This window comes from Narcine bancroftii, chromosome 1 (assembly GCF_036971445.1).
Source record: "Narcine bancroftii isolate sNarBan1 chromosome 1, sNarBan1.hap1, whole genome shotgun sequence".
NCBI classification, from domain to species: domain Eukaryota; kingdom Metazoa; phylum Chordata; class Chondrichthyes; order Torpediniformes; family Narcinidae; genus Narcine; species Narcine bancroftii.
Genome location: NC_091469.1, coordinates 87873403 through 87898823, shown reverse-complemented (window position 1 = coordinate 87898823; position 25421 = coordinate 87873403). Strand labels below are relative to the sequence as shown.

The 25421-nt window shown below is 40.0% G+C and overlaps 1 protein-coding gene and 1 long non-coding RNA gene across 19 annotated transcripts in view; one reads left to right on the top strand and one right to left on the bottom strand.

Moving 5' to 3' along the window:
• LOC138760976 (astrotactin-2-like) overlaps window positions 1–25421 on the top strand; it is a 1981947-nt gene that overhangs the window by 1436067 nt on the left and 520459 nt on the right. For all 18 annotated transcript variants that reach the window (XM_069932424.1, XM_069932434.1, XM_069932420.1 and 15 more), the window contains one exon: window positions 1162–1310. In XM_069932424.1, coding sequence (XP_069788525.1) covers window positions 1162–1310 — 149 coding nt within the window. The remainder of the gene's footprint in view (window positions 1–1161; window positions 1311–25421) is intronic.
• Window positions 4183–18589, bottom strand: LOC138761054 (uncharacterized). The gene is made up of 3 exons (XR_011356090.1): window positions 18536–18589; window positions 14350–14543; window positions 4183–4624 (listed from the first exon to the last, which is right to left on the bottom strand). It is a non-coding gene; the product is annotated as an uncharacterized lncRNA (long non-coding RNA).

The window sequence follows — 25421 nt, the reverse complement described above, 5'->3', positions numbered from 1 at the left end:
GGCAAAGCAAAGACCAACCAAAAGGAGCAAAGTAAACAAAAATAAAACCAGTGTCCTTACACAGAATTAAGTGTTTTGTGCAGAATGACTTTTAAAAGACATTGAATATGCCCATTAAAATTATTCATTCTGTTGCTTTACATGCCAAAGTGAATAGTCATTCTGTGTCAGCAATATCTCCTAAGCATTTTGATTCAATGAGAAACACTGAGAGAACTCCTTGTTCACTTTTACCAATGTTCTTGGAGGAAAAGGACAAAAGAAAACCATGAACTTGTGTCCGCAGACTCCTGGGATTTCCTGGTCACTTTACTCTTGACCTGCTGGATGCCTGAAATGTTTTAAAGTTGACTGCTGGCAAAAGCTGTTATCTTCACTCTGGGAGCAGTAGAGGCCCTTGATTTGTGGAGGCCTTTGATTTGTGCGGGGTGTGCTCGGTAGATGGTTAACATTCATTTTTCAATTACTTTAGAAATATTTTTCACAACCTTGGAAGACTTTTTCAAATCAAAAACCTTCAAGATGTTGTGGAGTTTCTGTAGTACATTTTTAATTTATTTTTCTCATAAAAGGTATCAAGAAGCCTCCTCTCTCTATACAAGCTGACTGCTGGAAAATAGTTTCTGGATCCAAAAATGACTAGGTTGGATTCTAAATACCCTGTAAAGAATGGGGTTCACCAAATAATGGCAGAGGAGGAACTTTTAGACAAACAGCATGGTAATAAGCTCTTCCAGCCCACAAGCATGTGCAATCCAAATAGACCAATTGACCTACAAATGTTTTTTGAGGGTGGGGGGGAAACTAAAGCACCTGAAGGAAACTCATGCAGACATATGGAGAACAGACACACTTCTTACAGACAGTGCCGGTCTCAAACCTGGGTTGCAGGCACTGTAATAACATTGTGCTAACTGCTATGCTACCTGTGCCACATTTAAAATATTTTTATAAGAAAAAATAAGCTTCACTGTGATCACAAAGATGATACAAGGAAAAGAGATTGTATGAAGATAAATAAATGCCAAATTTATGGATATGAAGTCTAGATTAATTGTGTGGATGTGCAAGTGAAAATGGTGGGGTATGCTTTGAGAATGGTATCTTGAGAAATGGATCATTGCACTCCTTAATTCTCGACTCTGCTTGCTTTGCATCAAGGTTGAGACTCTCACCAAGTGTTGAACCATCCAGTACTATGATAGGCTTGGAATGGCAAGATGCTCAACCAGAAATAGGAACGAAGATAGCAGACTACATCATCCACTATAAGAAACTGGATGATTATATCGATCCAAATCTTTATGCAGGTAAGCATTTAATATTTCAAGCAAACTTCTTTCATCATGACTGTGTTGAACTTTCTGACTAGATATTGACCAATTGAATTGAAAACATTAATTGGAAAAGGGAAAAAAGATCAACATGAATGTTAGATGTTCAATGGAATAGAATTGTAATTTTTAAAGTATGCTTCAAATTGTATGCATGCTAGAACATATTTAATGTTTTTGTGCATGAAATCAATAATGTGTTGAGATTCCCTTAGTAACCTGTTATGATTTTGTTTTTGGATAGAGTTACCCCCGTTGTGCTTGATTTTCACTGATTTTAAAAAGAGCATTGATGATGAAAATAATTGCCAGAGTTTTCACTTGGCCAAAAATAACATCTGCCAGGCATGTTTGTTTGTGTGGAATGATCCCTTGACCAGCCATCGGATGCACAGTAAATCCAAGTCCATGTCCTGAGTATGTCCCATTTCTTACTGAAATGGTTAACTGACCTTTATGGCTGGTTTTTAGGTTGAGAACACTTGTATATTACATCGTCTCTAATTATGGGGTGGTGTGTGTGCCAAGTGGCTTTGTTGAAATGGTGTCCTATTAACAACTGCCCAATAACCAGATGGGAGATTGTTATTTTTCAAGTTGTATGTTGATGAGAATTTATTCTTTTCAATTTTGTGTAAATATTTAATGGTGATTTTGTAGCAGTATGTTGCCTTTCTACTCTTTATTGCAATGATTCTCCTGTGTCTATTGACTTTTCCGTGGGATGACAAGGCTTAAGTCAGTTTTTGCAGCAATCCAGACAAACACCAGATTCAAGATCTAGGTCAAGTTTGTCTTTTTCCCCTTGGAGCAATGGAGAATGTGTGGTGACCTTCTAGAGTTGTACAAGATGAGAGGCATTGATCATATTGATAACCAAAAGGTTCATCCTGGGGCTTAAATGGCTAACACAAGGGGGCATAATTTCAAGGTGCTTGCAAGTAAGTACAGGGTGATGTAACGGGTACATTTTCCACACAGTGGTGGGTGCATGAAATGCACTGCAGATGACAGTGGCGGAGGCAGATACAATAGGTTATTTTGAGGTATTATTAGATAGGTACATGGAACTGAGAAAAGTGGAGGGTTATACAGTACTGAAATTTGATGCATGATCCCTCAACCAATCCATCACACAAAATAAATCAACATCCATGTTTGGAGGATGCTATTAGAATAGGCTATTAGCTTGTCACAACACTTTGGCCCAAACAGAACATACAAAATCCACAGCACAGTGAATGCTATGTTTTAATACATGAAAGATATTTTTGACTGCATTCTTGTGAAACTTGCAGTTTCTTGTTTATATTGACTATACCCCTAGCCTAGAGTTTGATTTATCAATGGCATAAGTTGGCAACCATTTGTAGGCCAAGAGATCCTCCCTATTCAATCAGACACCCTTTTTGACTGTGATTATGTTGTACCTTCATCTCATGCCAGCAATAACCTTGTTGTCTTTCCCTAAAAAGCCTGAGGAAATTATTGAATCTCAGCCCTCCTAGTTTGCATTGTGATCATGAAAATCTTCTACTGGACCATTAGATATTCCAATAAAATGCAATGCTGGAGAAACTCAGCAGGTCAAACTGTATACTTTTTTTTTTATATAGCAAAGATAAATACATAGCTAATGTTTCAGCCTGAGTCCTTCATCATGGTATGTGAAAAATGCAGGCAGGTGTCCAAACAAAATGGAGTAGCCACACCTAATTTTCTATCTGGGCACTCTGCAATAAGATGACATTAACATCAACCTCCAGTTTTTGTTAAATCACTCCCTATTCTCCCTTTCTTTCTTCCAACTCTGTTCCCTCTCCATTTACAGAGCCTCCCCCCCCCCCTCCTGTTTGCTATTGTGCCCTCCCTCCCTTGTCCACCTATTACCTCCTGCCTTTTGGTCTGTGCTCCTTTCACTGCCCCTTCCCCCAATATTTTTGTTCAGGCACCTGGCTACATTTTGTCATACCTTGAAGGGCTTGACCTTGAAACAGTTTTTTTGTATCTTTTGCTGTATTATTCTTTGTTTGACCTGCTGAGTTTCTCCAGCTTTGTGTTTTCACTTCAATCATAGTGTCAGCAGATTTTACTCATTAGATTTTTCAGACCGCTTTTAATTTCTGTCCCTGCTTGGAAAGCAATTTACCCAATGTGATAAAACCAGCAAAGAGGAAAATGGAAATAGCATAGAAAAATTCAAACTGAAGGAAAGGTGCCCAAGAGAGAGCAAAACATGACAATAATCATGACTACATCTGGACCAATGAGGAATACAGGTTGTGGAGTTTGGTGATTTTGTGAAATATCAAACATATACCCGTATTTCTCTCATACTACCTCTGATTTTTGTAATGCAACCTTAAGAAAAAAAACTCTGCAGGGGACCATTATTTCTTCATTAACATGCCTTGCTGTCATTGCTGGACTCCTGCAGGCTTTAGTCCAGCTTTGCTAGACATCATTAAAATGTGCCTTGACTCTTGCTCGTTTCTTGTGGAGGTATGTTTATGTTGCAATGTGAAGCTTATGAATGGGCTCATTATTACTGCATTTGTGCCTAAAAACATCATAACTTGGACCTGTAAATCAGTGCTCTGGCATGGCTGTGTGGTTCTATAACAAGGATGTGGTAATCCTTACTGTTGTGCAACAGTATGAATGGGATAAAATGTTGGCAACCTGTCACGATACGATATTCCATTATTATTGGAATCTATTGTGAGTTTTTCCATTTTCAGAGGCGTTAGCAGGAATGTATTCATCGATCATGGTGTGCACATGCAACGATTTTATTTGTTGTGTAATGGATTTGCATAGGGCATAGAAGAGGAGACTACTCACTAAATTGTTTTCCAGCATTTATTCGCTTCCCTTTAGATGACAAAATAATACAACCATTGTCTTTATGGGTTCCTTCTCTTTCTTTCCCCCTTTGCTCTCAGCAAGGTAGCAAGAGTGAGGAGTGGGAAGGGCATAGGAGGTGCACAAGAGGTGTGCGCCACCGAACTTATTCCCACCAGAAGCATTACTAAAAAGACAGTAAAATCAATGACTCTGAGATAAAATTCACAAATACAGAATTGAGAATTAACAATTATTATCATGACTTTGCAAAAGAATTATTAGTTATTCTTTCATTAATGGGCATATGTTTGGCTGTGCTAGTGTCTCTTCACTGGATACCTATAGTGGTGTGTTAACCTGTTGATACTGAGCTCCTAAATGGGTGCATTATTCTATCATTACTGCCTGTCTGCAGAGTCATCCTAATCTGTTGTTTCTGGAACCTGTAGGAGAGAAAGGGGTAGAATTAATCCATCATGATTTGGTGGCACTTGGCTAAATTAATCTGTCAATAAAAGCATTTGGAGCATGTTAATCCACCTTTACTGGCAAATTGTCATTGCTGACTGCCTGCAATGATGTGTAAAAAGACCATTACTAGGCCTTCACTCAGAATAATGTCGTTGTTAATAGGTGCACACTGAAGACAAACTTCAGTTTTGGCTGCATGAATGGATGCAATAAATAACGTATACATCGATGGGTTTATCTGCCAGTACTGAACAACTGCACAGCGAGTTAATGTATTTTTTTGAACATCTGCAAGTGCTCCTTAATCCATTATTATTGAGAAATTCAGGGACATGTAAATACATCCTTATTTGGTGATTCAGTTATGTGACTTTTGAATGCCTCAAGAGGCACATTCATCCATCAATGGTGTGTGTGTGTGTGTGTGTGTGTGTGTGTGTAGTAATGCTTAAATCTGCCATGAGTGAGTAGATGCATTTTAATTCAGCAGTACAGGACAGATGTAGAGGCACTTTGATCTGATGTTTCTGGGTGCTCTAGAAACAAATTAATCTGATATTACTGGACACTTGGAGGCTCATTAATCTGTTTTTATCTTGTTTTAATTCCTTTTCTTGCCTGAACTTCACCTGCAAATGCAATAAAATTCTTGTTATCTGGAATTCAAGGAACAGGCAACCACAAGCAATTGGAACAAAAAAAATATAGCAAATAAATGGTTTAAAATAAAACAGAAATTTAAAATGGACATGCCTTTCCATTAGCTCTCCATTAATGCAAAACACCATCTCAAGCAACTATAAAACTCACTTATCCAGCATCTACCAATCCCCATATGTGCTGGATATGAGGGGTTTTACTGTATTCACCTATCTATCCTTTTATATTAACTATCTCTTCTCTCTTGATGCATTGTGTTAATGTAATGTATACTACAGTGTTTAATATATCTTGTGTACCTGTTTGGCTGCAGCAAGTAAAAAATTTTGATGCTTCTGAACTTTAAATGGATGTATGTACAATAAATTCCCATTATTATCCATTAGCATTTTCATATTCTGCCATTACTGGATGCCTGAGGAGATGCATTGGTCTGGCACTACTGACAAAACACTTGTGGAGATGTACTGGTCTGGCATTACTGGACGCTTACAGAATCTGAGAGCAGCGATCCTTAACATTATTACTCATGGCGTGTAATCGTGTAATCATTAGTCATGTCCTCATTATTAATCTGTCGTTCTTGAGGAGCCAACTGGAGCATTGTTCCATTATCACGGTCATTCATGACTAATTGCAAGAATGCATTCAGAAATCCACCATTATTTGGTATTTTGAAGATCACATTGTTCTGACATTGCTGGTTCTAGGCATTGTTGCATCATTCCACTAATACAGAGAGACTGCAGGACCTGTTATTACATCATTATTGAATGGCTGCAGACCAAGTTCATGTTGATCTACCAGTACAATGTACCATCTGGATCACATTAATCCAACACAATTGGGTGTCAATGAAAAGACTTCAATCCATCATTTCTAAACTTTTGCAAGATGTGGCATTCATGTCTAGATCAATAGGATACACGCCGAGGCTCTGTAAGGCATGGGGAAGCTTCATGTAGAGTACGGGGTAGTGTTTGGGGTCCTTATTTAAGAAAATATGTGCTGGCATTGGAGAGGGTTCAGAGAAAAATTACAGGAATGATTTCTGGAATGAAGGGGTAAACCTATGAAGAATGTTTGCCAGCTCTTGGACTGTATCCTAGGAGTGCAAAATGAGGGGGAAACCTCCATAGTAGCACTCTGAACATTCAAAGGCCCAGACAGTAGAAGTGGCATCATTCTTTCTCATGGCAGGAGAGTCGAGGGAAAAAGAGCAAAACTTGAGGATTGGATGCTGTCTATTTAAAACAGATGTGAATTAATTTCTTTAGCTGGAGATTGATGATCCTCTGAAATTTGCTGCCATGGGTAGCTGTGGAGGCTGTTATTGGATGTATTTAAGGCAGCTATTGATATCTGAATTGTCATGGTATCAAAAGTTGTAGGAAAAAGTCGGAGAGTGAACTCTGTGCTGGAATACCTACTTCTGCTGCTGTATCTTTTTATCTTATGGTTTTAAGAATACTAAAATCCTGTATTACTGATATCCTGCATTGGAATATTATTCATTAATATGGACCATCCACCTTGTTTCAAAATCTGTCATTGGAAGAATGGAGGTCAGTTATTCATCATTACTTGGCACATTAATCCACTGTTACCAACCACCTGCATGGGGAACTTTACCTGTTATATGATCCATGATGTTCCAAGCATCAATTTATTTATTAGTCCAATGCTTGTAAATTCAGGATCCCCAAGACATAGTGTTCTAATCACTTTCCTTCCCCTGTTTTGCAAGCAAATATAACCATAGCAGGAGAATCCACAACAGGGCACACCCAACCAATGAAAGGCAGAAATTCTGTTGGCTGGAGAGAATGCCATCTGATGGGGACCTGGGGAGTGAAGTGGATATCAATCAAGGCTCTCAGGAATTGGGATGATGTTGGGGATTGGTGCTGATGAGGTTGATCATGTCAGGGGATTGGAAGACAAGATTGGTGCTTGGAAACAGGATCATGGCCTGTTAGGGGGCGTGGTTCATGAACGCTGATTCACTCTCTAGAACAGGGCTCGATGAACATTTTACAGCTTACAATAAAATCCTTATTATCTGGAATTCAAAAAACTGGCAGTCTCGAGCAACTGGCAAGAAAAATAAATTGGTAAAAAATACAAATGCTTAAAATTGGTGTCCCCAGCAGTCAGTTCATCAATCCATGCAACACGTAATCTCAGTCGATTGGAAAATTTACTTATCCAACATCTTCCAATTCCCACAGATGCCAGATACTGGGGGTTTTGTATGGTTGTTCTTTTAAAGTATTGAAAACAAATAATTCTAAATTGGATTCAGAGGCACATATAACATAGAACAGTACAACATCGTACAGGCCCTTCAACCCTCCATGTTGGAGCTCCATGTTAACAGTTCCAGCTCTGTTAACCTTGCCTCATAAGACTTGCTTCCCAATCCAGGTAGCATCCTGGTGAATCTCCTCTGCATCCTCTCTAGAGATTCCACATTCTTCCTGCAATGAGGTGACCAGAACTGAATACAGCACTCTAAGTGTGGTCTCACTCAAAATTTGTAGAATTGCAACATGATCTCTTGAACTCAATCCCCCATTAATGAAACCCAACATACCATAGGCTTTCTTAACAATCCTATCAGCCTGCATGGCAACCTTGAGGGATGTATGGATTTGGACCCCAAGGTCTTTACGTTCATCCACACTCTTAAGTAACTGACCATTAGCCCTGTACTCAGCCTTCTGGTCTGTCATTCTAAAATGCATCATCTCACACTTATCCAGATTGAACACCACCTGCCAATTTTCTGCCCAAACTCTGCATCCTATCTATATCTTTTTGTAGCCTATGACAACCTTCTGTTCTGCACCATGCACAACTCCTCCGACCTTTGTATCATCCACAAACTTGCTGACCCATCCTTCCACCTCTTCATCTAGTTCATTTATAAAGATCACAAGGAGCAGGGGTCCCAGAACAGATCTTTGTGGAACTCCACTAGTCACATCTTTCACTCTGTGAAATCTGAACAGAGTGGTTGTCCCAAAATATAGAAAAAAATCTTTAAACTTCTATCTGTGACAAATGGAAATAATAATTGATCTTTAAATGGGCAGTTCTTATTCTGCTGAAGTTTTCATCTTTTGGAGCATTCTCCCCATGGTTTTGGTAAAAGTTCAGGTTGTGTCATCTTTCAAACGCATGTGGTGGAAAAATAATGATTAAAAACTCTTGCAAGCAGGAATTCATCCTATTTGATGAGACACAAAAGTAGAAGCTTGAATCTGGGAAGGTTTGCAATAGGGATCAAGGCTCCTTGGGGGATAGAAAGAGCAATAGAGAGGGAATTTTGTGTCTCATTTTGTGTCCTAGTTGCAGAAATTCCATTAAAAAGAAATAAAGTTAGTTTTTTTGTGAAACATGAAAGTCTGCAGATGGTTATAGTAAAAATACAAATACTGGATGAATTCAGCCATTCTCACAGCATTCAGTGGGGGCAAAGATATATTACGGACGTTTCAGTTGTGAGCCCTTCAAGGTATCAGCAAAGAATAGGAAGGCATCTGAATAAAGAGTGGAGAGAGAAAGGGGGAGGTGTAAGAAAAATAATTATTTTCACAAGTCAGTGTCATAGCTGTTAATCTAGTCTTAAAAACCTCATAACACATACTTAAAAAAGGCAGTCATGAAAGCCCGTAGAGTATAAAATTATCTTCATTCACTTTCTGAATATACATGAACCTTGAGGACTTCAGTTCAGTATTTCACTGAAGAAGTCATCTGAGGTTACCTGCAGTAATATGACATTGACAGAAAAGGTGTAATCATTCACTGTCTATTGTAGCATCTAACATGCAGATGAAACCAGCTGCTTTTGGGTTGTGTCGTCCTATTCTCACCATTTATTTTTCTGTAGCTATTCTTCAGAGACACTGAAGTACAAGATAATTCTTGAAGCAAGCCACATTTTCCAGTCTCATAACCTTCTTTAGTTGGATAAAAATAATGATCAACATCCATTTGTTAGCTCGATTCCTGGAACATGCCCACTCAACTCACACTTTCCCTCTTGCAGTTAAATTGTTAAGATAGTGCAATTAAATAAGATTAAAAAGTAATGGATCTCCTGATTAAACAAGCTAACCTCTGCTCTGAGGCCTTGTGCTCCCCGGTCAAGTTGACTCAATTTATAATATTGCTCCCTCTCAGATGGTGGACACAGACTAGGTGAGCTAAATGGACCTGTTCTGCCATATTATGATGCATATATATTCAAGTCAAATCAAATCAAGTTCATTGTCATCTGATTGCACATGTTCAACCCGATGGAACAGAGTTCTCTGGTCCACAGTGCAAAACATGCAAACACCCAACCGGACATAAAACACTCACAAACAATACATATACAGGACTAGAATTCATATATAAAAATAAATAAATATTGCCTCAAGAGTATTTGAGTTCAGATGATTAGCCCACCCAAAGATTCAAAGATCCTAAGATGGCTATCCAATTCAAATTGCCCACGCCGAAGATTTTCCTACAGCCAACAAAGTTTAAAACTGAATTTTTGTTTCTTCGTTTCACAGTGAGATCAGAAATTATTGCCTATTCTTAACTTTCTTTGTGGTAGGAATCCATTTTTTGAGTTGCTGTAGTGTACGTGGTGAAGGGGTACTGGATTGAGACCTGGCGAGGATGAGACAGAATGGGTCCAATCAGAATAATGAGTGACTTGGAGAGCAACTTGCAGATGTTTCCTGCCCCTTGGTTCTGCTCCTCCTCTTCTCCTTGCTGGAGTAGTTAAATTTGGGATGTCTGTTAAAAAAGCCATTTCTATATTTTCCATTGGCTGTTTCTGGAATCTCTCATGCCATTTGCTGCATTTGGTGATAGAACGAATGTGAAACATCTGAAGGTTACAACGTGTGGTGAGCTGACGGAGGCAAAAAAATGCACAGTAAAATTTCTGTTATCTGGCACCCTTGGGTGGTTCCAGATGAGGTTATCTTCCAGATGATTGGATATTGCTCCTTTTATACTGAAACATGCTTTAATTTCATTTTTTCTAACATAATACACAGCCGTATCTTAAATATTCAGGTAAAGAAAGTTACTTTAGAGGGAGTGTGACAGTGTCTGGTGAGTTTAAGCATGTTAAATAAGCCAAAACATTTAAGTTGTCCCATACCTTGGTGACTACAGCAGTAAACCAATGAGGGGCTCAGTAGCTGCAGGACCTACATAAGCTGAGGGCTGTTGGACGACATGGTCGAAGGACACACATGCCAGGCTGTGCACTGTAGGAGCTTGGCTCATGGGAAGTAGGTATCAGAATCTGGATTTGAGAAAGTGTTGAGGGAAAGAAAGGCTACTAAAGGGCCTCGTACTGAAGCCTTCCTGATTGCATTGGAGGTTGGATCTGAAGCCCGGGTTGCTAATGGATCAAACAGGAGTCTATGCGACTGAGGTCTTTGAAGGGACTCTTTTGCTTTGTGTTCTCTTATTGTTGGTGATGTCAGGTAATACTTGTGCCATCAATTTGTGTGCCTTTACCGCAGGAAAAAGTTGATGCATTTTGTGTATCGGTTACCCCTTTTCTAACTCAGTGGTTCGCAAACTTTTTTATTTCCACTCACATACCACCTTAAATAATCCCTTTCTTTCTTTCTTCTTTGGCTTGGCTTCGCGGACGAAGATTTATGGAGGGGGTAAAAAAGTCCACGTCAGCTGCAGGCTCGTTTGTGGCTGACAAGTCCGATGCGGGACAGGCAGACACGGTTTCAGCGGCTGCAGGAGAAAATTGGTTGGTTGGGGTTGGGTGTTGGGTTTTTCCTCCTTTGCCTTTTGTCAGTGAGGTGGGCTCTGCGGTCTTCTTCAAAGGAGGTTGCTGCCTGCCGAACTGTGAGGCGCCAAGATGCACGGTTTGAGGCGATATCAGCCCACTGCCGGTGGTCAATGTGGCAGGCACCAAGAGATTTCTTTAGGCAGTCCTTGTACCTTTTCTTTGGTGCACCTCTGTCACGGTGGCCAGTGGAGAGCTCGCCATATAACACGATCTTGGGAAGGCGATGGTCCTCCATTCTGGAGACGTGACCCACCCAGCGCAGCTGGATCTTCAGCAGCGTGGACTCGATGCTGTCGACCTCTGCCATCTCGAGTACTTCGACGTTAGGGATGAAAGCGCTCCAATGGATGTTGAGGATGGAGCGGAGACAACGCTGGTGGAAGTGTTCTAGGATCCGTAGGTGATGCCGGTAGAGGACCCATGATTCGGAGCCGAACAGGAGTGTCGGTATGACAACGGCTCTGTATACGCTTATCTTTGTGAGGTTTTTCAGTTGGTTGTTTTTCCAGACTCTTTTGTGTAGTCTTCCAAAGGCGCTATTTGCCTTGGCGAGTCTGTTGTCTATCTCATTGTCGATCCTTGCATCTGATGAAATGGTGCAGCCGAGATAGGTAAACTGGTTGACCGTTTTGAATTTTGTGTGCCCAATGGAGATGTGGGGGGGCTGGTAGTCATGGTGGGGAGCTGGCTGATGGAGGACCTCAGTTTTCTTCAGGCTGACTTCCAGGCCAAATATTTTGGCAGTTTCTGCAAAGCAGGACGTCAAGCGCTGAAGAGCTGGGTCTGAATGGGCAACTAAAGCGGCATCGTCTGCAAAGAATAGTTCACGGACAAGTTTCTCTTGTGTCTTGGTGTGAGCTTGCAGGCGCCTCAGATTGAAGAGACTGCCATCCGTGCGGTACCGGATGTAAACAGCGTCTTCATTGTTGAGGTCTTTCATGGCTTGGTTCAGCATCATGCTGAAGAAGATTGAAAAGAGGGTTGGTGCGAGAATACAGCCTTGCTTCACTCCATTGTTAATGGAGAAGGGTTCAGAGAGCTCATTGCTGTATCTGACCCGACCTTGTTGGTTTTCGTGCAGTTGGATTATCATGTTGAGGAACTTTTGGGGGCATCCGTTGCGCTCTAGTATTTGCCAAAGCCCTTTCCTGCTCACGGTGTCGAAGGCCACAGAGTATATATGCTATATGTTCACCGTGGTTAGTAAAGGATTACTTAAGGTGGGGGGGGGGGGCGGCGGGGTGGAAAACAAAGGTTGAGAATCACTGCTCTAACTGGAACTGGACCACATTCCTGATCCTCTGTGTCTGAGCCCAATCCTGGCTTTGGTCACATATTTGGGACCCAATCCCAAGAATACACAGCTGACCTCATGAGAACTTGGAGCTGTAGATGGTATGTCTGTGGATAACTGGGACATAGAGGGAGCCAGACAGAACCATGCAGAACCACAGGGAATTCTAAACACTGGGAAACTGGATTGTCAGTATTTTCCTATGATGTAAATTCAAATGCTTTCATTCTTCCTGATTAATTCAATCTCTGTACAGTGCTAGACTCACTTTTGAGAAATTTTAAGCAATTTCAACAGATTATCTTTTCTGATTTGGCTAATCAACTGAAAATTTAATAAACTCATTAATAATGCCAATAAAAAGTAGGACATATATGAACGTGGATGCAGTAACCACATGGTTAGTGAAGCAGTTAGTGCAATGCTATTGCACCGCCAGCAACCTGGTTTTAAATTTGTTGCTGTCTATAAGAAGATTGTGTATTTTTTTTTGTGCTCACGTGGTCCCTGCCACCCTCCAAAACGTACAGGGCTTGTAGGTTAATTTGTGTAGTTGGGCAGCATGGGCTTGTGGGTCGGAAGTCCTGTAACCATGCAATAATTTAAAGTTAATTTAAATCTGTTTCAGTTCTGGAAATTTAAAGTTATAAAGGCATGGAGTACAGAAACAAGCCCTTTTGCCCAGTCTCTGTTGACCACCCATTCACACTCATCCTATTTTAATGTGCCCTTCATTTCTATCAACTTTCCTTCCCACCAGATGGTACAACTTGCCTGTACACTAGGGTCAGTTAACCAACAAATCAACATGTTTTTGGAATTTGGGAGAAAACCAGAGTCACTGGAAGAAGCCCATGCAGAAAGAGAGAGAAAGTGCAAACTCCACGCAGGCAGCACCTGAGATCAGATTGAACCTGGTCAGTGGAGCATCTCTACCCTGATGCTTCCCCGATTAGTTGTTTTCTCCAGTTGGTTAAAACCTCCTCATGTTCACCTGTCTGTTCTATTATCACCTTTTGTTTGCTTGCCCGTCCTCCTCCCCCCTACTCTTTCTTCTCTCCTCCTCCAGGCTTTTTATTCAGGCACCTGCCTGCTCTTTGCTCATACATTGAAGAAGGGCTCAGGCCTGAAATGTCAGTTACATATCGTTACCTCCTATGGGTGATGCAAGGCTTGTTGAGTTTCTCCAGCATTTCTGGTTTTTTTTACAGCAATCAAAGTGCCTACGGACTTTTACATTTCACTCTGTTTAAAAAATTACATGGTAGCAGCATCATGTTGGATTGAAATATCATGAAATAAGTGCAATGCCATGTGGTGAGTCTCAAGAAGTTTCAACCAGCAATGAATTTTTGGGCATTAGATTGGGCATCAGATGACCTGCTCAGATTCTCCTGCACTTTGATGTATTGTACTACAATGCACAGTGTCTGCAGGCTTGCCTGTTTAACTAGATAGGTAACATCCAAGATACATTTTCTACATTACCACCCTGCAGCCAAAAAGCAGCTATATACAAAATGGATTAACCTCCTGTTCTATTGCACTTGGTAAGTGGATTGCAGACACCATCTCAAGTCTCAGACTTGATTCAGAGAGCTCATGGACTTGACTTCTATTACTCTGCACTCAAGTAATTGGCAGAGTACATGCACGCTTTCACATAGAACCCTGAGATTCCTTTTCCCAAAGCTGAGGCAGAATTACCACTTATTACCATTGAGTGCAAAAACAAACCTACTCATTAAAGAAATGTAAACAAATTGTGCAATATCGAGAGAAAAAATTCAATAAAGTGCACAATTAAGAGTCCTGAAATGAGTCCCTGATTGAGTTTATTGTTGAAGAGTCTGATGGTGGAGGGGTAGCAGCTGTTGCTGAACCTTGTTGTGCAAGTTATGTAGTACCTCTACCTTTTTCCTGATGGTAGTAGTGAGCTAGATGGTGTGGATCCTTGATGATTGCTGCTCTTCTCTGATGGCAGTGTTCCCTGTAGATGTTCTTGATGGTGGGGAAGGCTTTGCCTGTGGTGTCTTTGGCTGTGTCCACTACCTTTTGCAGGGTTTTCCACTCAGGGATATTGGTGCTTGGATCAATTTTCAGTCTGCTGTTTGATCAAAGTAATGTTCAAGATATGAATGCCAATTTCTCAGAACTAGAGAAGGGAAATATTTTTTGAATTTTTAGAAGCTTTGCGTTACACATGATGAAACTTTTAAAAATGGTTGTTTCTCCAGGGGAAACAGTCTTGTCATACATGAGCTTCTAGTGCCTCCTTACTGTGAATCTTTTCATGATGTATTACTATATCTAGTAGTGGAAACTTTGATTACTTTATCCTTTAATTATTTGTGTAAGTTATTGATTTGGAATAATGACCCCAGCCTTTGTATTTATCTCTTTCCAAATTGCACAGAATGTCATCTCTTTATCATGGACCTGTAACTTTAGAAGAATCCCAAATTACTCTAAAATATTGGTTATTATATTTCATGGTTTATAGGATAGAATGTTCTAGAATATCAAGTGACTGCAATACATATCCTGACAAACTGTCTTACTCTTAATGAATTCTTAAAGCCAAAGTATCCCTTCAGGAATTCATCATTGTAATGCATCCTGCATAAATTTCACATCAGTCACAATTGTTAGCAAGAGCCAGGAGTTGAAAGTTCCTTGACAACTCGTACCCTTTGTATGGACAAGACACCCTCCCACTGCAAATTGTCTTGAACAACGACTTGCCTGCTGTCTAAATCTTAAAAAATAAATGTTGAATTTCAAAATTAAAAGAACTCTAAATGAGGAGCTTACAGATCATGAGAGTGGAAAAGTCTGTAGGTGTTGCAATTGTTTTTAATACACAAAATTGCAGGAGAAACTCAGCACGTCCCACAGCATTCATCAGTGGCAATGATGTATAACCAGTGTTTTGGGCCTGAGCCCTTTGCCTTGTTGCTCAGAAGAGCTTAGGCCCAAAATGTTGTTTATATATTTTTCTCTCTTATGGACCCTGCAGGACCAACTGATTTTCTCAAGTAATTTTGTGTATTTACCAAGGATCATGATGAGATCCTTGTCAGGTCTTCTCCAAGTCGATGTACTGACTGGAAAAAAAATGTTCCACAATCCTTTTGTCGTCACCTGACAAAATAGGAGACTGAATTCACCTGCAACTGTATTCTGATTGTTGCTGATTGAATTGGACATAGTACGTCTTTTCATGACTTGAATATTAACAATAAATGAGCATTTCTCATAAGTAATTTCATAACTTTATTTACCCTTGTTTATACCCATTTGATCTTGATATTTGGATATACAGCACAGTTAACTACCTTTTATTAATTCACACCTGGATTTATATTTAAAAAATATGTAGTCTACAAACAGATTTGTTATTTCTAGTACATCCAACACATAAAATGGTTTATACACATGGCATGATGTCACGTTTGTAACAGTTGAATCACATGGATGAAAATAAGTGAAGTATGTGTCAGGTGACTCGGACTGATGTGATATGACACCATGTACTTCTTGCTGAAGTGACATCACATCATTAATGGGAAAGAAAATGATTCTGAAGAATTGTAGCAATGCACAGGCAAACGGGACTGTGAGGAAGCAGAGGAGAGGTGGCGGATGATAGGAAGAGGAAGAAGATTGTGATTAAATCCTTCCCAGAAACTTTTATAACATGCTTTCTTATTAAAGACTCCTTTGGAAAGAATTTCAGATTAGTTGATCAAGCACGCAAGTTGGAAATGCAAAAGGAGTTGCTGTTGCTCCAGGATTGGTCTTGACATAGTAAAACCTCATTAGAAGGCGGTATTTGGAGTCATAGATTTCGTACCGCGTTATATAGCTGAGTCACAGAACAGATGCATAAATGTCAGTGCCCACAGATAATCAAACCCAAATATTACCTGTTTTCGAAGGATCCGCTATCTATAACTAACAATTTCAATGAAAGAAAGCAAGCGAATTCTTTTAATATTCATATTCTGAATTTTAATCAACCTATTTTTACAGAAATTTGAAAAGTTTAGCCACTTTGAGGTGACCAGAATACCCAAATGTAAAGCAGCCTAAAATACCCGAATGCGACTCTCAGGAGGCCACCAGAAAGTGGAGAACATGTCCCCGAGGAGCACTTACTCAACCCACCTCAGGGAGGTATAATCTCTGCTTCCGAGTGCTCCCCCTAAGCACCTGAAAACAGCAAGAACAGCTTTCAGGTGCCTAGCGGGGGTAAGCTGATGACAGTCAGCTGCCGACAGCCCCCCTCCCCGGGGCCCAAAGTCCCATGCCGGGGGCTGTCGGCAGCGGGGAGGGGGGATGTCAGGCTGCCCCAATTCAGGAGCCGGCGTTTGCACCGTGGCACCTCTCCCTGCTGTGGACCTTTCAGGAGGCAGAACACTGCTTTCAGCACTGCCACCTGAACGTCCCTTGCTGACACCCACAGCTGGCTCCATAGCCGCTTTCTCCAGGCAATTCCACCTGAAAGCGGCTTTTGGGGTCCACAGACAAGCGATTCCGCGGATTAACGAATGGGGTTTCAGTGCACCTTAAAAATAGATTTTATAAGGTAGCTTGATCGAAACAGTGGTTTTAGAATGACAGGACACCTTCTTAGATAAACATCCCAACACTGCCTAAGATCTAATGACAACACAGGAGATGGACTGGTACTTAAATACGAAGCATGAGAGCAACCTCAAACATTGAGAAATGATGAGACAAAATTTCTTCAGAGTTAACAGTAGTCATTAAAAACAACTCTCAATGTTTAAGAAGGAATGATACCAGGTCCTGCATGTAGGAGAAGTTTCAGACCCAAAACATTGATAAATATGTATTTTCCTCCTATGGACTCTGCATGACCAGTTCACTTCCTCCAGCATTTCTATGTTTTTACTAAGTTTTAAAACATATTATTTTGACTTTTACTACACTGATGGTATTTTGCTAAAGGGGTGACAAATGTGTGTTGGATGTCAGTGAGAATAAGAATGATCTTGTGTTTAAGGTGCTGACCACTTGCCACTGCTGACCATCCCAATCTGTGCATGGAAAAATTGTATGGTGACTGAAGAAAAAACGTTGCCAGCACTTTTGCAATAGCAACCCAACCTTTATCAACATAAATTCAGGAGGGAACAAAGAAGGAAGAGACTGTGTGTAAATTCACTCTGTAATTAAAAACTGAAATTGGAAACAATCCTTGATGCAGTTGAGCCTTAGAACATGGAACAGTATAGCACAGTACAGGCCCTTCAGCCCACAATCTTGTGCTGATCTATGGAAACCTACACCACAACAATCTAACCCTTCCCTAGCTCATGCCCATAACCTTCTTTTTCTCTTACATTCATGTGTCTATATCAGAGTCTTTTGAATATTGTACCAGCCTCAACCAGCACCACCTGGCAATGTATTCCAGGCATCCACCTCTCCCTGTATTAAAAGATAGCTCTGACATATCCCTTCAACTTTCCTCCACTCATCTCAAACAAATGTCCTCTGGTATTTGCTGTTGTTGACTTGGCTGTCCACCCTTTCTATGCCTCTCATAATCTTATATATGTACATTTATTATGTCACCTCTAATCCTTTGTTTCTCTAAAGTATAAAGCCCTAGTTCTGTTAACCTTACTTTATGAGCCTTATAATCTAGTTGCTTTCAACTACAAGGAAACAAAACAAATGAAAGTGATCTCTTGCTTCAATTTAACATGGCAAGTTTAGCTTAAACAAAAATATCTCAATGATGAATTTGGTGACCAAGTTTTCAAACTGAAAAATTGATTTCATTAACTTTTCACATTAAATAATACTCTCAAGTGCACTGTGACCAGAGTCAAAGACTGAATATCTTCCAAGGCTTTTTAAATTCATATTCCTTTCCAAAAAAAAAGTTTCAGTCACTTTGTTCACAAATGACATTTGAAGGTGGTACTGATATTATATTTATATGCTTGGAAAGTTGATTTAAATCATACCTTCTTGAGTTGTAACAATGCTGAAAATATTATTCTACTAACTAAAGTCAAGATTCAAAGTAAAGAATAATTATACTGCTATCATTGATCTTACATTGTCCAGTGGCTCAAGCTTCAATTCAATTTGTGGCACTCTTGCCTTTGAGTCAGGAACTAAAATATAGAACATAGAACATTACGTCACAACATCACAATGCAGGCCTTTTGGCCTATTATGTTGTGCCAACTGAAAGAAATCTACTCAGCAAACTAAATCTTCCCTATCTTACACCCATAACCCTCTATTTTTCTTGTATCCATGTGGTTGACTAAGAAGCTTTAAAATGTCCCTATTTTACCAGCCTCCATGATCACCCCTGGCAATGCATTCCAAGCCCCCACTACCCTTTTTGTAAAAGACTTGCCTTTGGCATCTCCTTTAAATTTTCCTTCCCTCAACTTGTACAGATGTCCTCTCTTCCCTCTGTTGCTACTTTCATCCTGAGAAAAAACAATTGCTGGCTGTCCACCGTATCTATTCCTTTCATAATCTTTTAGACCTTTATTGTCACCTCTCATCCTTCTTAACTCCAAAGAGTGAAATCCTAACACTGTTAACCTTGCCTCATTGGCATGTTCTCCAAGCCTCGCAGTATCCTTGTAAATCTCCTCTGCACCCTCTCCATAGCATCTACATTCTTCCCTTAATAATGCAACCTGAACTGAACAGATAAGCTCAGAGAAAAGTTAGTGGAAACTTCAGAGCAGTACCCAGGGAGCATTGTTTCAATTATAACATTTGCTTTTCAGTTGACAATATATAGTTTCACATGACAACTTCCTGATCCCTTTTTGGTGTGATTTTGGCCTGCCTTTCATGAAAATCATAACATTTTCATATTGTTTTTTTTTAGATATAACCTATTATAATGATTTCCTATCTTATTTTTAATCAGCGAGTATATTGCCCACAAAGCAAACTGTTTTGGTCACTCTAAGAATGCCTTGGCATGTACTAATTGCAGGTGCAATACAAATATTGCCTTAGGCCTGGGCATGCTTAGTCTGGCTAGTTGAGAATTTTCTTAGTGACTTTTCTTCTTCTTTGGCTTGGCTTCGCGGACGAAGATTTATGGAGGAGGTAAATGTCCACGTCAGCTGCAGGCTCGTTTGTGGCTGACAAGTCCGATGCAGGACAGGCAGACACGGTTGCAGCAGTTGCAGGGGAAAATTGGTTGGTTGGGGTTGGGTGTTGGGTTTTTCCTCCTTTGTCTTTTGTCAGTGAGGTGGGCTCTGCGGTCTTCTTCAAAGGAGGTTGCTGCCTGCCGAACTGTGAGGCGCCAAGATGCACGGTTTGAGGCGATATCAGCCCACTGGCGGTGGTCAATGTGGCAGGCACCAAGAGATATCTTTAGGCAGTCCTTGTACCTCTTCTTTGGTGCACCTCTGTCACGGTGGCCAGTGGAGAGCTCGCCATATAACACGATCTTGGGAAGGCGATGGTCCTCCATTCTGGAGACGTGACCTACCCAGTGCAGTTGGATCTTCAGCAGCGTGGATTTGATGCTGTCGGCATCTGCCATCTCGAGTACTTCGATGTTGGTGATGAAGTCACTCCAATGAATGTTGAGGATGGAGCGGAGACAACGCTGGTGGAAGCGTTCTAGGAGCCGTAGGTGATGCCGGTAGAGGACCCATGATTCGGAGCCGAACAGGAGTGTGGATATGACAATGTCTCTGTATACGCTTATCTTTGTGAGGTTTTTCAGTTGGTTGTTTTTCCAGACTCTTTTGTGTAGTCTTCCAAAGGCGCTATTTGCCTTGGCGAGTCTGTTGTCTATCTCGTTGTCGATCCTTGCATCTGATGAAATGGCGCAGCCGAGATAGGTAAACTGCTTGACCGTTTTGAGTTCAGTGTGCCCGATGGAGATGTGGGGGGGCTGGTAGTCATGGTGGGGAGCTGGCTGATTGAGGACCTCAGTTTTCTTCAGGCTGACTTCCAGGCCAAACATTTTGGCAGTTTCCGCAAAACAGGACGTCAAGCGCTGAAGAGCTGGGTCTGAATGGGCAACTAAAGCGGCATCGTCTGCAAAGAGTAGTTCACGGACAAGTTGCTCTTCTGTTTTGGTGTGAGCTTGCAGGTGCCTCAGATTGAAGAGATTGCCATCCGTGCAGTACCGGATGTAAACAGCGTCTTCATTGTTGAGGTCTTTAGCTGACTTCAAGCATCCAAAACCATGAAGTGCAAAATGTCATTGAAAATTATTTTCATTCTCTTCATTTGCATTTGGACTTGTTCCCTGGTGAACTTGATACTGTCAGTGATGAACATGGTGAAAGGTTTTACAGGATATTACAACCATAAAAAGTGGTGTCAGGACAACTGAAATCCATCAATGCTGGCTATATGTTGGACACTGACATGAGAGGCATCAGATGCGAAGTACAAACAAAAATCAGTGGCAGAACGTTTTGTTTAGATCAGTTGAACTAACACATTGTGTCAGCATCATGTGATTAAACATGCTGAATTCAATTAAAATTAATTGAATGTTTCTCCAACTTACTACAGGAAATCTGACATTATTTTTGTTTTCAGCTTGAAGATGTCTATCATAATCCCCAATTGTTTTTCAGTGTATTTAGGGTGCATAGCTCCAGCATGCCAGGTTCAACCATGACCTCAATTGTTGTCCAAAGTGTTAGTACATTGTTCCTGTGACTACCTGGGTGACTTCAGTGTCTGTATCCTCCAAAATCCAAAATACATAGTAATTAATAGGCAAGTTGGCTGTATTATCCAAAGTATATGTGGGTGACAGGAATTGAGTTGATGGGCATGTGAATGAGAATAGTTTATTGAGAAATGACTAAAGGAATGTGTTTGATTGGAACACTCTGAGTGGAAAAGAGACTTCTGCATACATTTCCTCTGGGTGCTCCAGTTTCCTCCCACATTCCAAAGACTTCTGGGGTTAGTAGGTTAATTGATCACATGGGATTATTGGGTGGCAAGGGCTTAGGCCTGGAATGGCCTTTTTTATGAGTTGTATCTTTAAATTGAAAATTAAATTAAAATATATTAAAATATATTAAAAAAATATATTAAAAATATATTAAAAATATATTAAAATATATTAAATATTAAAATTAAAATATATTAAAATATATTAAAATATATTAAAAAAAATTAAAATATCAAGTTTGAATTTCTTAATTCCTGCACTTCTCTGCATATTGAGAATACAACTTTATTATGACTGTGCTATTAGGCTTAACAGCTGTGATTCTCAGTGACAATGCAGTTGACAATCTTGAAGCAACTTAACATTGGTTTATTGCTTAAAGTACTCTTCTTCACTTTACAACCATGGTAGTGGGTTATATAAAAGGGGATGATTAGTCAGCATACAGGATGTAGAGTTAAAACTTAGCCAAATGGTGCACCAACAACAATCTCACACTCAATGTTACCAAAACCAAGAAGCTGATTGTTGACTTCAGGAAGGGAAAACAGATATGTATGATTCAGTGATCATTGGGGGAATAAGAGATGGTGAGGGTGAGCAAATTTATGTTCTTGGGAGTCATGATCTCAGAGGATCTTTCATAGATCCAATACACTGGCATTGTACTTCCTCAGGAGTTTGTGTGTGGAGGTTTGTTATGACATCAAAAACCCTTGTAAAGTGTGCTGATCAGCTGCATCATGGTCTGGGATGAAGACACTAATACTCCTGAGTGTAAAACCCTGCCAAATGTAGTGGACACAGTCCAGGACATCACAGGCAAAACCATACTCATCACTGAGAACATCTAAAGGGAACACTCTTGCTGGAGAGCAGTACAAATCAAGGCTCCACATCACTCAGCACATGCTCTGTTCTTGCTGCTACCATCAAGAAAGAGGAATAGGTGTCACAAGACATGCACTGCCAAGTTCGGGAGCAGCCGCTACACCTCCATCAGTCTTTTCAACAATAAACTCAATCAGGGACTCATTTAAGGACTCTTACTTTTGCATGTCTGATTTTTTTTTTCCACTCTGTATTGGACAATCAGTTTGTTTGCATTTTTAAAAAAACTTGTTTACATGTGTACATTGTGTACAGTTTTTTTGGACTACCATTACATCATAATTCTGCCTCACCCACAGGAAAAAAAATCTCAGCATTGTATGTGATATCATGTGTGTACTCTGACAATAAATCTGAAATCTTAGGATATTCCTATAGATGCAGTTTCCTTGAGGTGGATTACACCACCCTCACTAAACCTGCTGATCTCAGTTCCTCCTTGGAAAAATATAGCATATTTACCCAAACAACCTGGGGTGCAATTAATCAAAGTGGTGACGAATCAGTTGAGATATTATTGGGAATCTCAAATCTCTTTATTTTGTATGCCTTACTGCAGGCACAAAGCAATTTCATGTCATATTACATGTTCTATACTATTACATGACAATAAATGAATCTTCAAGCTTGAATATAGATACTTAATTTTTTTAATCTTGATTTTTTTCCCCCCTTAAATTTAGATGTACTACCCGATAACAGGCCCTTCAGTCCCATGAACCTACACTGTCCTAATACACCAAGTTGGAAGGAATTGCCAAAATAGGGAGAAATGGAAGTAAAATGAAGATGTTACTTACACAGAGTCAGTGCAGATTAGTAGGAATGATGATGGGTGGAGTTGGATCTAAAAGCAGGCAGCAGAACGTGAGAAACAGATTGCCAGCCAATGCACATTTCCATTGTCAAGGCAAGTGGACATGGAGACAAGTATGAAAATCTTAAATCAAGACATTGCTCAACTGATATGGATTGTATAACATCAAACTGATTGGTGAAAGGGATATGGTTCAAGTTTCATAAAATGAGATTATTCTTGGTGATCTTCACTTTATGAAAGTAATTAATTACTGAATTTCTGATGGATTAATATGCAGTTCCCATAATTTGGTGTCATTAAATAATGTGACAAATAGTTAACATCTTTGACAAAATCCACAATTTTGTAAATGAATGGAAATTGAATTTGTGATTCATCATTTGTCACAAATTGCACAAATTTCACATTTTGTTTCTCAATTTAACAGATTCAGAATTTACATTTGCTTTCTGGTCTTGACTGCCTTAACTAAGATCAATTGATTGCTGTTTATGTTTGAATATTTTTCTTTGTTTCTGAACAAGAAAAAAGGTGAAGTAAACCTGTTTGTAAACCAGATAAAATCAGAGAATGCTGGATATAGTCAGCTCAGCAGATGAAGCAACATCGATTGAAAAGATCCAAGATTCAAGATTATTTTATTGTCATGTAAAAATAAGAAAGTTTGATATTACATAAAATGTACTTTAGTCTACCATAAGGCAGAAAAAGATTTGCCATCAGCACAAATTGCCCAGTGCCTCTTATTGTCAGAGAAATAAAAGGAAAAGAGAATCCACCCCCCCCCCCCCCCACCAGAGGCATTGAATGTCCAATGCTTCGCTTCTAGCGCTCCCGCAACCTCCGGAGGCACACAGCTTTTAATCCAGCCATCAGCGACCCGAGCTCTATGTGCAAATCTCTGATACAGTCTAGAAGCCTCCAGCTCCTTGGCACCCTCTTGCATCCCTGTTCTGATGCCTTGTACCCTTTCAACCAGCCTCTAGCCAGACTCCAACAGTTCCTTGTCTACAGTCACCTTTATAGGCTTAGTGAGTTCCTCACCTCGAGTCCCCAAATTCCAACTTTGTTCTTCAGCCTCTGAGCCCCTCACTGGTCCAATATCCCATGGTCATCTCCTCTGCTTCTCCTTCTCAAATGAGAGTGGTCTTCCCATTTTCTGGTGACCTGTGCCAGTCCGCTGCTTCTCCAGAATCTGCAATCCCTTATGGCTGCTGCCTTACACAGGCACTGCCATCTTGGGCCATGACCTTGTAGTCACAGGATTTTAAAATAAACCACTGTCGGCTTCTTTAAAGGAAGTCCATGTTCACATTTAAAATTGAAAAGGGTCTCTAATTTGAAACTTTTAACTCTGCTTTTTCTTCATAGTATCTACCCAACCTGCTGAGTATTAGATTTTTTGTCTGATTTAAAACAATGCTGGAAATGCGCATTTCAGCTGGTTAGACAGCATCTGTGGAGAGAGAAATATTGTTTATTACTTATGTCATTAGCCTTAATCATCCATATATTTGACCTTTGAAAATAATGGTGTGTGTCAACATTAAAAAAAAACTAACTAATAACATTTTTTTTGTTGAACTTTAATGGTTATGAAACAAAAGTTATGCATGATTAGGGATTGGGTTTCGAATCTTGCACTGTCTATAAGGAGTTTGTACGTTCTTCCCATATCTGTATGGGTTTTCCCTGCGGGTTCAAGTTTCCTCTCACCATTTAAAACGTACCGGGGGTTATAGGTCAATTGGGTGTAATTGGCAGCACGGAGGGATTTGTGAGCCGAAAGGGCCTATTACCATTCTGCATGTCTAAATAAAAGAGGAAATGACAGAATCATGATTATATCAGAACATATGCTCATTTTACACTTTTCAAACAGGTGACTAGCCAAGAGGAGCAATGAAACAGTCATTCAGTTAACTATGGAACATCATCACCCCACAAAAATAGAGATGATCCTCATTTGCCTGATGGGATTCAGGGAGGTGCCAACTTTCCACCAATCCAAACTTCTGCAACTAATGCAGTTATATCACTTGTAGAGTAACTTCCTAATTTCACATATTTGTGTTTGTAAACCATTGTCTTTAGAATGTGATATTTAAATTTGAATTTTAAACTGATTGTTATTTATATCCACAGTTCAAGCTATTACGAGCTCTTGTTTCATTTAGTGTGAGTATAACTTTAAGGACCCAGCTTTGGAGAGACTGGGTGGCATCAGCCAGTACAGACTGTACCCAAATTAGCTAATTTGGAGAGGAGAAAGGAAATTGTGTGCTTTTTCCAGGGAAACCGTGTAGCATGAATAAAAGTTCTCA